We start from the raw sequence: 16,267 nt of genomic DNA on the forward strand, positions 1-16,267 counted from the left end.
AGGCCTAAAATTTTACTATTTGTGTTTAAATAGTCAATTACTTCTGCAAAAACTCGGGTCCGTCCGGGATTTGAACCCGTGACCACTCACACCCGAAGCGAGTATCATACCCCTAGACCAACGGACCATGTATGTAACTGAATCATGCTCAACTCATAGGACTACCCTGTCAATAGTTGCAATTAAATAGTCACTAAATTCCTTCTGGAAAAATCGGGTCCGTCCGGGATTTGAACCCGGGACCACTCACACCCGAAGCGAGTATCATACCCCTAGACCATCGGGCCATGTATGTAACTGAAACATGCTCGCCTCAAAGACTACCATGTCAATAGTTGCATTTAAATAGTCACTAAATTTCTTCTGCAAAAATCGGGTCCGTCCGTGATTTGAACCCGGGACCACTCGCACCCAAAGCGAGTATCATACCCCTAGACCATCGGGCCATGTATTTAACTGAAACATGCTCAACTCGTAGGGTAAAATTTTACTAGTTGCATTTAAATAATCATTAAATCACTTCTGCAAAACTCGGGTCCGTCCGGGATTTGAACCCGGGACCACTCGCACCCAAAGCGAGTATCATACCCCTAGACCATCGGGCCATGTATGAAACTGAAACATGCTCGACTCAAAGACTACCATGTCAATAGTTGCATTTAAATAGTCACTAAATTTCTTCTGCAAAAATCGGGTCCGTCCGGGATTTGAACCCGGGACCACTCGCACCCAAAGCGAGTATCATACCCCTAGACCAACGGACCATGTATGAACCTGAAACATGCTCAACTCGTAGGACTACCCTGTCAATAGTTGCGATTAAATAGTCACTCAATTCCTTCTACAAAGACTAGGGTCCGTCCGGGATTTGAACGCGGGACCACTCACACCCGAAGCGAGAATCAAACCCCTAGACCAACGGACCAAGTATGAAAGTATAACATGCTCAACTCGTAGGGTACAATTTAACTAGTTGCATTTAAATAGTCACTAAATTACTTCTGCAAAACTCGGGTCCGTCCGGGATATGAACCCAGGACCACTCGCACCCAAAGCGAGTATCATACCCCTAGACCAACGGGACTGTATGACACTGAAACATACTAAACTCATAGGCCTAAAATTTTACTATTTGTGTTTAAATAGTCAATTACTTCTGCAAAAACTCGGGTCCGTCCGGGATTTGAACCCGTGACCACTCACACCCGAAGCGAGTATCATACCCCTAGACCAACGGACCATGTATGTAACTGAATCATGCTCAACTCATAGGACTACCCTGTCAATAGTTGCAATTAAATAGTCACTAAATTCCTTCTGGAAAAATCGGGTCCGTCCGGGATTTGAACCCGGGACCACTCACACCCGAAGCGAGTATCATACCCCTAGACCATCGGGCCATGTATGTAACTGAAACATGCTCGCCTCAAAGACTACCATGTCAATAGTTGCATTTAAATAGTCACTAAATTTCTTCTGCAAAAATCGGGTCCGTCCGTGATTTGAACCCGGGACCACTCGCACCCAAAGCGAGTATCATACCCCTAGACCAACGGACCAAGTATGAAAGTATAACATGCTCAACTCGTAGGGTACAATTTAACTAGTTGCATTTAAATAGTCACTAAATTACTTCTGCAAAACTCGGGTCCGTCCGGGATATGAACCCAGGACCACTCGCACCCAAAGCGAGTATCATACCCCTAGACCAACGGGACTGTATGACACTGAAACATGCTAAACTCATAGGCCTACAATTTTACTATTTGTGTTTAAATAGTCAATTACTTCTGCAAAAACTCGGGTCCGTCCGGGATTTGAACCCGTGACCACTCACACCCGAAGCGAGTATCATACCCCCAGACCAACGGACCATGTATGTAACTGAATCATGCTCAACTCATAGGACTACCCTGTCAATAGTTGCAATTAAATAGTCACTAAATTCCTTCTGCAAAAATCGGGTCCGTCCGGGATTTGAACCCGGGACCACTAGCACTGAACGCGAGTATCATACCCCTCGATCATGCATGTAGCCGAAACATGCTCGATTCATAGGACTACCCTGTCAATATTTGCATTTAAATAGTCTCTAAATTATTTTTCAAAAACTCGGGGCTGTCCGGGATTTGAACCCGGGACCACTCACACCCGAAGCGAGTATCATACCCCTAGACCATCGGGCCATGTATGTAACTGAAACATGCTCAACTCGTAGGGTACAATTTAACTAGTTGCATTTAAATAGTCACTAAATTACTTCTGCAAAACTCGGGTCCGTCCGGGATTTGAACCCGGGACCACTAGCACCCAAAGCGAGTATCATACCCCTAGACCATCGGGCCATGTATGTAACTGAAACATGCTCGACTCAAAGACTACCATGTCAATAGTTGCATTTAAATAGTCACTAAATTTCTTCTGCAAAAATCGGGTCCGTCTGGGATTTGAACCCGGGACCACTCGCACCCAAAGCGAGTATCATACCCCTAGACCAACGGGCCATGTATGTAACTGAAACATGCTCAACTCGTAGGGTACAATTTAACTAGTTGCATTTAAATAGTCACTAAATTACTTCTGCAAAACTCGGGTCCGTCCGGGATATGAACCCAGGACTACTCGCACCCAAAGCGAGTATCATACCCCTAGACCATCGGGCCATGTATGAAACTGAAACATGCTCGACTCAAAGACTACCATGTCAATAGTTGCATTTAAATAGTCACTAAATTTCTTCTGCAAAAATCGGGTCCGTCCGGGATTTGAACCCGGGACCACTCGCACCCAAAGCGAGTATCATACCCCTAGACCAACGGACCATGTATGAACCTGAAACATGCTCAACTCGTAGGACTACCCTGTCAATAGTTGCGATTAAATAGTCACTCAATTCCTTCTACAAAGACTAGGATCCGTCCGGGATTTGAACGCGGGACCACTCACACCCGAAGCGAGAATCAAACCCCTAGACCAACGGACCAAGTATGAAAGTATAACATGCTCAACTCGTAGGGTACAATTTAACTAGTTGCATTTAAATAGTCACTAAATTACTTCTGCAAAACTCGGGTCCGTCCGGGATATGAACCCGTGACCACTCACACCCGAAGCGAGTATCATACCCCTAGACCAACGGACCATGAGTGTAACTTAATCATGCTCAACTCATAGGACTACCCTGTCAATAGTTGCATTTAAATAGTCTCTAAATTATTTTTCGAAAACTCGGGGCTGTCCGGGATTTGAACCCGGGATTACTCACACCCGAAGCGAGTATCATACCCCTAGAACAACGGGACTGTATGACACTGAAACATGCTAAACTCATAGGCGTACAATTTTACTATTTGTGTTTAAATAGTCAATTACTTCTGCAAAAACTCGGTTCCGTCCGGGATTTGAACCCGTGACCACTCACACCCGAAGCGAGTATCATACCCCTAGACCAACGGACCATGCATGTAACTGAATCATGCTCAACTCATAGGACTACCCTGTCAATAGTTGCAATTAAATAGTCACTAAATTCCTTCTGCAAAAATCGGGTCCGTCCGGGATTTGAACCCGGGACCACTCACACCCGAAGCGAGTATCATGCCCCTAGAGCAACGGACCATGTATGTAACTGAAACATGCTCAACTCATAGGACTACCCTGTCAATAGTTGCAATTAAATAGTCACTAAATTCCTTCTGCAAAAATCGGGTCCGTCCGGGATTTGAACCCGAGACCACTCGCACTTAAAGCGAGAATCATACCCCTCGATCATGTATGTAGCTGAAACATGCTCGATTCATAGGACTACCCTGTCAATAGTTGCATTTAAATAGTCTCTAAATTATTTTTCAAAAACTCGGGGCTGTCCGGGATTTGAACCCGGGACCACTCACACCCGAAGCGAGTATCATACCCCTAGACCATCGGGCCATGTATGTAACTGTAACATGCTCAACTCGTAAGGTACAATTTTACTAGTTGCATTTAAATAGTCATTAAATCACTTCTGCGAAACTCGGGTCCGTCCGGGATTTGAACCCGGGACCACTCGCACCCAAAGCGAGTATCATACCCCTAGACCATCGGGCCATGTATGTAACTGAAACATGCTCAACTCGTAGGGTACAATTTAACTAGTTGCATTTAAATAGTCACTAAATTACTTCTGCAAAACTCGGGTCCGTCCGGGATTTGAACCCGGGACCACTAGCACCCAAAGCGAGTATCATACCCCTAGACCAACGGACCATGCATGTAACTGAATCATGCTCAACTCATAGGACTACCCTGTCAATAGTTGCAATTAAATAGTCACTAAATTCCTTCTGCAAAAATCGGGTCCGTCCGGGATTTGAACCCGGGACCACTCACACCCGAAGCGAGTATCATGCCCCTAGAGCAACGGACCATGTATGTAACTGAAACATGCTCAACTCATAGGACTACCCTGTCAATAGTTGCAATTAAATAGTCACTAAATTCCTTCTGCAAAAATCGGGTCCGTCCGGGATTTGAACCCGGGACCACTCGCACTTAAAGCGAGAATCATACCCCTCGATCATGTATGTAGCTGAAACATGCTCGATTCATAGGACTACCCTGTCAATAGTTGCATTTAAATAGTCTCTAAATTATTTTTCAAAAACTCGGGGCTGTCCGGGATTTGAACCCGGGACCACTCACACCCGAAGCGAGTATCATACCCCTAGACCATCGGGCCATGTATGTAACTGTAACATGCTCAACTCGTAAGGTACAATTTTACTAGTTGCATTTAAATAGTCATTAAATCACTTCTGCGAAACTCGGGTCCGTCCGGGATTTGAACCCGGGACCACTCGCACCCAAAGCGAGTATCATACCCCTAGACCATCGGGCCATGTATGTAACTGAAACATGCTCAACTCGTAGGGTACAATTTAACTAGTTGCATTTAAATAGTCACTAAATTACTTCTGCAAAACTCGGGTCCGTCCGGGATTTGAACCCGGGACCACTAGCACCCAAAGCGAGTATCATACCCCTAGACCATCGGGCCATGTATGTAACTGAAACATGCTCGACTCAAAGACTACCATGTCAATAGTTGCAATTAAATAGTCACTAAATTCCTTCTGCAAAAATCGGGTCCGTCCGGGATTTGAACCCGGGACCACTCACACCCGAAGCGAGTATCATGCCCCTAGAGCAACGGACCATGTATGTAACTGAAACATGCTCAACTCATAGGACTACCCTGTCAATAGTTGCAATTAAATAGTCACTAAATTCCTTCTGCAAAAATCGGGTCCGTCCGGGATTTGAACCCGGGACCACTCGCACTTAAAGCGAGAATCATACCCCTCGATCATGTATGTAGCTGAAACATGCTCGATTCATAGGACTACCCTGTCAATAGTTGCATTTAAATAGTCTCTAAATTATTTTTCAAAAACTCGGGGCTGTCCGGGATTTGAACCCGGGACCACTCACACCCGAAGCGAGTATCATACCCCTAGACCATCGGGCCATGTATGTAACTGTAACATGCTCAACTCGTAAGGTACAATTTTACTAGTTGCATTTAAATAGTCATTAAATCACTTCTGCGAAACTCGGGTCCGTCCGGGATTTGAACCCGGGACCACTCGCACCCAAAGCGAGTATCATACCCCTAGACCATCGGGCCATGTATGTAACTGAAACATGCTCAACTCGTAGGGTACAATTTAACTAGTTGCATTTAAATAGTCACTAAATTACTTCTGCAAAACTCGGGTCCGTCCGGGATTTGAACCCGGGACCACTAGCACCCAAAGCGAGTATCATACCCCTAGACCATCGGGCCATGTATGTAACTGAAACATGCTCGACTCAAAGACTACCATGTCAATAGTTGCATTTAAATAGTCACTAAATTTCTTCTGCAAAAATCGGGTCCGTCTGCGATTTGAACCCGGGACCACTCGCACCCAAAGCGAGTATCATACCCCTAGACCAACGGGCCATGTATGTAACTGAAACATGCTCAACTCGTAGGGTACAATTTAACTAGTTGCATTTAAATAGTCACTAAATTACTTCTGCAAAACTCGGGTCCGTCCGGGATATGAACCCAGGACTACTCGCACCCAAAGCGAGTATCATACCCCTAGACCATCGGGCCTTGTATGAAACTGAAACATGCTCGACTCAAAGACTACCATGTCAATAGTTGCATTTAAATAGTCACTAAATTTCTTCTGCAAAAATCGGGTCCGTCCGGGATTTGAACCCGGGACCACTCGCACCCAAAGCGAGTATCATACCCCTAGACCAACGGACCATGTATGAACCTGAAACATGCTCAACTCGTAGGACTACCCTGTCAATAGTTGCGATTAAATAGTCACTCAATTCCTTCTACAAAGACTAGGGTCCGTCCGGGATTTGAACGCGGGACCACTCACACCCGAAGCGAGAATCAAACCCCTAGACCAACGGACCAAGTATGAAAGTATAACATGCTCAACTCGTAGGGTACAATTTAACTAGTTGCATTTAAATAGTCACTAAATTACTTCTGCAAAACTCGGGTCCGTCCGGGATATGAACCCGTGACCACTCACACCCGAAGCGAGTATCATACCCCTAGACCAACGGACCATGAGTGTAACTGAATCATGCTCAACTCATAGGACTACCCTGTCAATAGTTGCATTTAAATAGTCTCTAAATTATTTTTCGAAAACTCGGGGCTGTCCGGGATTTGAACCCGGGATTACTCACACCCGAAGCGAGTATCATACCCCTAGAACAACGGGACTGTATGACACTGAAACATGCTAAACTCATAGGCGTACAATTTTACTATTTGTGTTTAAATAGTCAATTACTTCTGCAAAAACTCGGGTCCGTCCGGGATTTGAACCCGTGACCACTAACACCCGAAGCGAGTATCATACCCCTAGACCAACGGACCATGCATGTAACTGAATCATGCTCAACTCATAGGACTACCCTGTCAATAGTTGCAATTAAATAGTCACTAAATTCCTTCTGCAAAAATCGGGTCCGTCCGGGATTTGAACCCGGGACCACTCACACCCGAAGCGAGTATCATACCCCTAGAGCAACGGACCATGTATGTAACTGAAACATGCTCAACTCATAGGACTACCCTGTCAATAGTTGCAATTAAATAGTCACTAAATTCCTTCTGCAAAAATCGGGTCCGTCCGGGATTTGAACCCGGGACCACTCGCACTTAAAGCGAGAATCATACCCCTCGATCATGTATGTAGCTGAAACATGCTCGATTCATAGGACTACCCTGTCAATAGTTGCATTTAAATAGTCTCTAAATTATTTTTCAAAAACTCGGGGCTGTCCGGGATTTGAACCCGGGACCACTCACACCCGAAGCGAGTATCATACCCCTAGACCATCGGGCCATGTATGTAACTGTAACATGCTCAACTCGTAAGGTACAATTTTACTAGTTGCATTTAAATAGTCATTAAATCACTTCTGCGAAACTCGGGTCCGTCCGGGATTTGAACCCGGGACCACTCGCACCCAAAGCGGGTATCATACCCCTAGACCAACGGGACTGTATGACACTGAAACATGCTAAACTCATAGGCCTATAATTTAACTAGTTGTATTCTACAGGGCCGGAAGGCCCTTGTAGATATGACTTGATACCCGTTTGTAATGCTAAACGAAAAAATCACCTTTTTAGGGTTAGCGTCCCATAGAAAAAGCATTACATTTTACCCGGTTTTTTGGGGAAATTGTCATAGGCGATACGGAAAAACTACAGCGAAGTTAGTTTTCGGAATACTTTCAAATTAACAAGCACTTACTAAATGAGAAACTTACCTGCTTAGTTTTTAAATAATTGAAGTCTAATTTTTGTAATTTAACTAATTACTTATGCCTCGAATTCCCTATTTCATAGCAGACGACAGTAAGAACGTTTATTTCATTGCAGCATAGCCCACTCGATCCGCGCTCCCGGACGCTGCGCTGCTCGAGCGCGAGCAGCTTGCGTCGTGACGCGCGTGATCGAGTGGGCTATGATAGCAGACGACAGTAAGGCAACGCTAATTATTTTTTTGATATTTCATCCGAGCTTTAACACCTTTATTTGGATATATAATGAAGTATAACGCCCTTTAAAACCAAAATTATTTTTATCAGGTCCAATTTTCGTCTAAAAAAGTAATTCAGGTAAATAATTACAGTTAATAGAGGTTTTAACCTCGTTTGAAGTAATTTTTCGACGTTCGTTTTGGCCAAGGCTTAAGTTGAATTTTGGTAAGTCTGTGTAATATACTCTTTATAGCGTCTTTTTTCGTCCTTTAAGATTATAAAAAAAGCTGATTTCCAGCTTTGTTTTGGAATTTGATATAGTCTGCTTCGTTTCATGCTAGAAACCTATCCTAAGTTCCTAACCCTACGTTTTACACTTTAAAATACTACTGAAAAGATGACAAAAAGTGTTTTCGCTTGGCAGTTAAGACGGTGGTGTTTACGTAAGCGCAGTTAATTCAACACTTCCATATGAGGTATACAGGCTTTTCATTATTTTTTAATTATATATTAATTTTACTTTGGCTATTCTCAGAGAGCATTCATATGTTAGAACGCAATTTCGGATTTTTGTGGTCTCCCAAGTCTCCAAAATTGTAAGTTTAACATTTTAGGGCAAATTATTATTATAATCAAGAATATTTGTAGATCATCAAGGGTATAAATAGGCAACCTAAGACCCATTTGATTTATGATGTAATAGATCATGTTAGGTTTAGATACAGGGTTAAGCTTATGTTTGGCTAGGTTGTTATGAGCGGCTAAATGTTCACCTGTTTTTGGAATTATCTAGTTTTATCAACTGAATATATTTCCCCTGTTTCAAAATTTTACTAAATTGGATTTGTTTTTACCCCTGATTATTGCTAATTATCTTGTTTATTGCCACAAATTTTCTAAAAAAAATGGTATTTTAGCTTCTTTCTACCCTAAAAAGAGGCGCTTTTTTAGCCATAATCAATGCACTTATTTAAGAAGTAAACAGTTCTACGAAATTAACTTTACGATTTTGAAAAGGCTATTAATTTTATTTAGTACTCACTAATATCTCGTGCCATCATTATCAATAATGTATGACAAACCAAAGATGATTTCGATTCATATTTTATTCAAAACCGCTAACTAATAGCATTTTTGGTTCCTTAGATAATAGGGACGGGAAATGACATTTTCAGCCTGTTAAGAGTTGACTACTGCCATAAGACTGAAGTGACAGATATTATACAAAAACGTCTTTGTTTGGACCAAGACCGAAAAAATCAACGATATGAGTGAGGTTTATCAATTGACTGAAGTTCAGATATTGAAATTTTTCTTTAAGTATTTTTAGTAGTTTAATCCTTAATCACTATTTAATTCAATTAACTGATTTTACTCTTAATCGATCTATTCCCTCTAAATTTATTCAAAAAATTGCATATCTCCGCTTTTTCAAGAACAATTCCATTTTACGAAAACATTTTATCATGAAATTAATTATTTTGAAGGGATTTCGTATCGATGTTCCTTAGCTTGTAAGCACCTTGACGGACATTGGTTTAAATGTTAGTGGCTTGAGAAATTTTAAAGTTTGCACCAAAAAATGTTTTTTCAATGGTTGCAATTTGTGGAGAAGACTGATATTCGATAAAATATGATTAAGAGTAATTTATTTTGCTCGGACTAATAAAATAATGTCGTTTATCAAAGGAAAAGGAACAACTTTTGTCCCATGTGGTTGCTTTTAGTAGGTAGCTCTCCTTTCATGGACTGGAAAAATATTATGTAAGAAAAGAAACAACCAAATGTTAGTGTAAAGATTCCATAAAAAGAAAAATTTCTCAGTACTGTTCAATGTCATTTTATATTCTTTTCAGCGGAATTAATACATAAATCACTTCACTCTAAACGAGTTATGATATAAAATTTTGCAATCATCCGTGCTTGCAGTGTATGGGTGCTCTTCTTAGAAATTCAGTAGAATATTTCAAATATTAATTATTGATCCCTCTAAACGTACTCCCTTCAAAATAATTAATTTCATGATAAAATGTTTTCGGAAAATGGAATTGTTCTTGAAAAAGCGGAGATATGCAATTTTTTGAATAAATTTAGAGGGAATAGATCGATTAAGAGTAAAATCAGTTGATTGAATTAAATAGTGATTAAGGATTAAACTACTAAAAACACTTAAAGAAAAATTTCAATATCTGAACTTCAGTCAATTGATAAACCTCACTCGTATCGTTGATTTTTTCGGTCTTGGTCCAAACAAAGACGTTTTTGTATAATATAAAAAGGACTTGGTTTGCCCAAGCCTAAAAAACAAAACGATAAGAGTTTTTCCAGTTGATTGAAGCGCGGATATTTTATTTTTCTATATAATTTTAAAGACAATCCTTATTTTACTACTCTTTAGAATTTAATTCAATCTCCTGATTTTACTGGTAATGGATTTATTTTCTATAAATGAATTGAAATAATAAATTTCGCATCACGGAAGGACATAGTCGAAATTATTACTCTAAGGAGACAAGGATGGACATGGAATCGGTCCGTGACAATTTGGTCTCGCCGATTTGGTCTCGGGACAAATGGGTCTCGTGACAAATGGGTCTCGGGACAATTGGGTCTCGGGACAATTGGGTCTCGGGACAATTGGGTCTCGGGACAGTTGGGTCTCGGGACAGTTGGGTCTCGGGACAGTTGGGTCTCGGGACAAATGGGTCTCGGGACAAATGGGTCTCGGGACAAATGGGTCTCGGGACAAATGGGTCTCGAGATAATTGGGTCTCGGGACAAATGGGTCTCGGGACCTAATCCAACTCAACCTTGTTTGGAGGTAAGATGATTATTAATACGAGTATAAAAAGCCCGCCTCTTACCACGAACAATTTATTAGGAATAATAGAAATATCTGGAAAAGGTTTCAGAAATTAATAGGAGAATATTTTGGAAAAGGTGGCAGCTAATTAATAGAATATTTTGGAAAAGGTGGCAGCTAATTAATAGGAGAATATTTTGGAAAAGGTGGCAGCTAATTAGTAGGAGAATGTTTTGGAAAAGGTGGCACCTAATTAATAGGAGAATGTTTTGGAAAAGTTGGCAGCTAATTAATAGGATAATATTTTGGAAAAGGTGGCAGCTTATTAATAGAATAATATTTTGGAAAAGGTGGCAGCTAATTAATAGGAGAATATTTTGGAAAAGGTGGCAGCTAATTAGTAGCAGAATGTTTTGGAAAAGGTGGCAGCTATTTAATAGGAGAATATTTTGGAAAAGGTGGCAGCTAATTAGTAGGAGAATGTTTTGGAAAAGGTGGCACCTAATTAATAGGAGAGTATTTAGGAAAAGGTGGCAACTAATTAGTAGGATAATGTTTTGAAAAGGTGGCAGCTAATTAATAGGAGAATATTTTGTTCAAGTAGAGGTGCTCGTTACACGTATTCACGATATCAGGAGCAGATGACAAAGGAGTCTCGGACGCTAGCTTCCACAATATAGAGGGCAATGGGACCCGCGTACGTCACAGCTGTAGCGGTATCGTTTGCCATAGAGGCGCTATCAGACATTATAGCAGACGATGCTTTTGGTGGATTATATCTGGCAGCAAAGTCTGCTGGGAATTTTTTTTTGTAATAACGGACTAACGGTGGCTACTGAGGTTCGTCCCATCCGATCGCGACATAAATATACAAAATATAATTACTTTATTCAAACAGCTGTAACCGTTGGTATTAAGATAAGACTACATTTTGTGACTTTAAACCTACTAAATAGGGTCAAATTAAGTCCAAACTAGCAGAGAACCCCAGGTAAGCCAAGGCTTAATTAACAATTTGTGCCCACTGGAATGATTGGGGTCGGGTTTTCAAAAGATAAAAGCAAGGTTTTAAAAGATGCCGAAACACAATGTTATATATGTGTTTTAGGGCCAAAATATTCCGTATTTTGGCTACAAGAGGTTGGAAACGAAATCACTGTCTCTTACTTTTTGAGCTTTAAAAGATCGTGAGTGATTTCTTTTCCCAACCTCTTGTAGCTATCATTTAATTCAAGAAGAAATTTAGAAAAAATTAACTGAAACACATTTTAGTTTTTTAATAGTGTACATACGGTACTAGCTGGGCTTTTCATTATCAATTTTAGCCTAAAAAAAAGATTAAAAAGCCGTTGAAATCCAATTTTTAACTCTAATACTCGTTAAGCCTTGGCTAATTATAAGCAGACGATACGTATTTTTAAAGAGAGGCTCCAGACGCGATTTCCCAGACCTCCTTTCGAGACTTTGCAGCCACGCTATTGGTTGGAAAATAAAGCTCAAATTTCCTACGAGAGGTGGCACTGGCGTAATGATTTTGGTTAATAACCGTGACGTTCGCGGATCCCATTGCCCTCTACATTATGGAAGCTAGCGTCCGAGACTCCTTTGTCATCTGCTCCTGGTAATTCCAAGATATTGACATACTGAAACGTGTCATTAAATGTTCTACCATTTCGTTCATGTTCCCCCAAAGTATACTCTGTGGGTAGAAGCAAATCTAGTTGTTGCGCGCAAAACAAATTTAATTTATGTTCACTTCTCGTGATATCAGTCAGAGCCTCGGTGGCAGGTATTTGATTTGCATTAGCATTTCTACAAAGGTCTTCAACGTTCTCAACTATGTCACCAATATCATTTGCAATATTACTGGCTATGGATCGTGGGAGTAAATACTTTTCTCTAATTTTTGAAAGTGTCAACGCCAAATTCTTCCTCAAGTTTACTAAATAATCATCAGAATTTGGCGCTTCCATTTGATTTGCACCATTATCTAACTCTTCGACCTGTTCTTCTCCAGGATTGAAAGGTACTTTTACGTTACCAACTTCAGAATTTTCATACTCTCTCAAATAATTTTTGTGATTACGCTGAACGTGACTTTTATAAGAGTTGTAATTTGTGTAAGATATACCGCAGTTTCCCAAATTGCATTTTATTTTCAAATTCGGATCATGTATGTGTAGGTTGCGATAATGCGCTAGTAGTTTGTTGAAAGATGGTCTTTTTGTCCCGCATATTGAACACTGATACATTCTTAGTTCTGAACAAAAGCCAAAATAAACATCTGATAAACCTTGGCTGCGTTAAGAGACACTTATCAAAGAAACGAGGCTCCATATAATTATGTGTAATTGGTATAGCCTTTAGATGCTTTGATACATGTCACTAAACGCAACTAGAAAAGAATCTGTGATCAACCGGAAATTATTTTAAGTCAAGGGTTCAGAGAAAATTCCTTTACTGATTCTTAGCTTAACCTCAAAATAATAAATTTATCTCAAAACAAAACTAATCACATTAATTAGGCCTAAATCAAGTTTATGCTAACTCTAAAATTTTCATTTCACCCTCGTTTAAAAAATTAAAGCTACAAAATTATATTTCGAAATTCAACCTTACTTAAAAAAACATTAAAAAAATAAACTTTAGAGTAGAAGGAACTGTAACCGTTTATGACAATTTCTTAATATCAAATGTCAAAAATGAAAGTAAAAAAAATATTTTAAAAATAATTACCATTTCCTTGTTAATGAGTGTCGCAAGTCACATTAACCCTTGATTATGACTTTATCCCTTTAGGGATTGTTGATTGCATAAGTTTTGTTACAATAAAATCAAAAGGTAAATTTCCCTATGTATGAAGTAAAAACACTTTTGTTGATTAAAAAACCCAAAAAAATGCCGATCCCGTTGTTTGGGACTAAGCGTCTTGTTACTGGCGCCCTCTTTTGGTTTAAAAAAACTTTGAACACGTTGCTTTGGGCCTAACGCCTCAATGCTTTGCTGGAGCCCCCGTGCTGTACCGTATACGACACGGGGTTCCAGTAAATACGGCCCGTACCAGGGAGGAATAGCTAAGAGCAAAAATGCCGCTCGTGTTTTTCGGCCTCATGTTGCTTAAGCCTTTGCGGAGGGAGCTTCATCACAATAGTATTGTTACCAGTGTTAATTAATACTATTTTAAACTATACCGCTGGTCACTAATATTATTGTGTAAGCTTAACTTTTGTAATATTAAAATAAATTATGTAATTAAATGGTTTGAAACAGAATCTCACCTTGAAATTCTACTGTGCTCTTCCAAATTTCTTCTTTGTTCAGTCTTAAGTTTTTAACCTTTGTTAATTAGAATTAACAAAGTGTCGCGGTAAAAAGCACGCAATCGATGACCGTGTGTCTATGTACAATCTCTTTTACTATTTATACAACCGACCGTGATTAACTGACGCGGACTTAAATTCCGATTTCCGTTAGTAATTAAAAGAGCGCGAACACAAGCCGCCCCAAATCACGAACAGCAAAAGTCAGCAATGGCGCCCAATACCAAAATGATCCCTAAACAAGACTAAAGTGACTGAAATTTATTTTCCTTACTCTGTTTGACTCCAACGGGGGGAGTCAAACTGTTGTGAAGCCTATTTCCTACCCACCTGCCCTGACCCCCATTAACCCGTTTAAATTTAACTTCCCCCCGCATATGCTTTTTATGACTTAAATACCCAAAATGGAATTCTTACAACCAAGAAAATAAAAAACAAGTTGGGAAAACCAAAATATTACCTCTCCGAGTCAAGAGGTCTACTACTACAAACTTATTTACCTAGATAAGGAATTATTTCACTTTTTTGAAGTAAAAATTTATGAAATATTGAAGCAGTATTCCAAACATAGCGAATGTACAGTAAAGCAGACGACATTTTACATCCAATATGGATAAATCCTGGACACATGGAGATCAGTCAGAAAAGAACAGGAAATGAAGTCTACGCTTCAGCTGTTTACCGTATATTCTGATAGCTACATTCACAACTGGTTTGCAGTGTAAACACTATCGTCTCGTCTCACCTCAACAATACTCCTAGTTTGCCAACATGAATGTTTACGTTAAATAACACCAAAGCTAAATTGTAGCTAGACGCACTAATAGTCAATGCGCACCATAAAGAGAATAATAAGTCTGTAGCTACTACCCGTTTACCATTAGCCCTTTTACTAATCTAATTGCCATCATGATCTTTTCTTCTATTATAAAATCTTAACCTGATTATTTAAGAGTGTGTTTAACTTTCGGTTCACTCTGAACCGTTAATGTCTCTTCATTTCAGACACGAAAATCAGAGCCAAAAATTTATTTCACCTCGGGCCCCAATTATTTACTCTTTGTTTCACTAAGCCTATTGCGGATAAGACTTGTTATACCCGCCGGACTCTAGGTTTTAGTTTTCTTCAGGAAGTCACTAAACCAAGGATTATTCTATATACAGATGTAGTATAGCTTAAGTAATATATAAACAGCCATTTCAAATAACAATATTAAAAAAAATCTTTGGAATATCAAAATGAAACAGAGCTTTAAAGCTACAAAAGTACTAAATGCATCGTAATTACGAAAAATACTTCCACATTTTCACTTTATATTATGGAAAAAAGGAATCCTATGAAAAACATTAACATGTACAAAAATGGGCCAAGCCTCGCCTCGTGCCCTTTCCGCCGTAAAACGTTCTGAGATCCCATGTAGAGCCAAGTCTGCCTTTTGTTCTCATTCAATCGCCAATTGAACAATTATGTTATAAATTAAGTCCTTTCCTAATTAATAACCAATATTCTTTGACTCTATCATAATTATACATCTTTGTTCGTATCAAAAATATCGTGACTTGGCAATCGCAGGTAAGTAATATTAAAAGGAAGTCGAGGGGATATTCACTAAATCGTTGCTGATTTTAAAATAATCGAAGGGATATTCACTAAATCGCTGCCGATTTTAAAATAATCGAAGGGGATGACCTGCGCTTGCCAAGTCACGATATTTTTGATACGAACAAAGATGTATAATTATGATAGAGTCAAAGAATATTGGTTATTAATTAGGAAAAGGACTTAATTTATAACATAATTGTTCAATTGGCGATTGAATGAGAACAAAAGGCAGACTTGGCTCTACATGGGATCTCAGAACGTTTTACGGCGGAAAGGGCACGAGGCGAGGCTTGGCCCATTTTTGTACATGTTAATGTTTTTCATAGGATCTCACTTCTTTTTGTAGACCCTCTCGTTATACTTCGGTAGTTATATTAAAACAAGACCCTCTCGTGGTACTTCGTTTGCCAATATAATCGCTAACGTTTGTCCTTATTTAAGCTGAATTACCCCTTTCGACCCACAGAGAATAAGGAAGTAAAGATT

The 16,267-nt window shown here is 39.8% G+C and overlaps 1 protein-coding gene and 6 non-coding genes across 7 annotated transcripts; all 7 read right to left on the reverse strand.

The window, feature by feature from the left end:
- Window positions 1-55: 55 nt before the first annotated feature.
- Window positions 56-127, reverse strand: TRNAP-CGG (transfer RNA proline (anticodon CGG)). Its single transcript has one exon. It is a non-coding gene; the product is annotated as a tRNA-Pro (tRNA).
- A 565-nt stretch (window positions 128-692) lies between these two features.
- Window positions 693-764, reverse strand: TRNAP-UGG (transfer RNA proline (anticodon UGG)). Its single transcript has one exon. It is a non-coding gene; the product is annotated as a tRNA-Pro (tRNA).
- Window positions 765-1,168: 404 nt separating this feature from the next.
- Window positions 1,169-1,240, reverse strand: TRNAP-CGG (transfer RNA proline (anticodon CGG)). The gene has a single exon. It is a non-coding gene; the product is annotated as a tRNA-Pro (tRNA).
- A 1,510-nt stretch (window positions 1,241-2,750) lies between these two features.
- On the reverse strand, window positions 2,751-2,822 carry TRNAP-UGG (transfer RNA proline (anticodon UGG)). The gene has a single exon. It is a non-coding gene; the product is annotated as a tRNA-Pro (tRNA).
- A 3,410-nt stretch (window positions 2,823-6,232) lies between these two features.
- On the reverse strand, window positions 6,233-6,304 carry TRNAP-UGG (transfer RNA proline (anticodon UGG)). The gene has a single exon. It is a non-coding gene; the product is annotated as a tRNA-Pro (tRNA).
- A 724-nt stretch (window positions 6,305-7,028) lies between these two features.
- On the reverse strand, window positions 7,029-7,100 carry TRNAP-CGG (transfer RNA proline (anticodon CGG)). Its single transcript has one exon. It is a non-coding gene; the product is annotated as a tRNA-Pro (tRNA).
- Window positions 7,101-12,466: 5,366 nt separating this feature from the next.
- Window positions 12,467-13,694, reverse strand: LOC149637921 (uncharacterized). Its single transcript, XM_089850864.1, has 3 exons — window positions 13,595-13,694; window positions 12,557-13,118; window positions 12,467-12,476 (listed from the first exon to the last, which is right to left on the reverse strand). Exons 2-3 carry the CDS (start codon window positions 13,108-13,110, stop codon window positions 12,467-12,469), a joined length of 564 nt encoding a protein of 187 aa, XP_089706990.1. The 5' UTR covers window positions 13,111-13,118; window positions 13,595-13,694.
- Window positions 13,695-16,267: the final 2,573 nt, after the last annotated feature.

This window comes from Phalangium opilio, unplaced genomic scaffold (genome assembly GCF_054372755.1).
Source record: "Phalangium opilio isolate 3A_F unplaced genomic scaffold, DU_Popi_V2 ptg000094l_1, whole genome shotgun sequence".
Classification (NCBI taxonomy): Eukaryota; Metazoa; Arthropoda; class Arachnida; order Opiliones; family Phalangiidae; genus Phalangium; species Phalangium opilio.

Excerpts from the sequence above, each read along its gene's own strand:
- LOC149637921 (XM_089850864.1), bottom strand. The coding sequence starts at position 13,110 with ATGTATCAGTGTTCAATATGCGGGACAAAAAGACCATCTTTCAACAAA.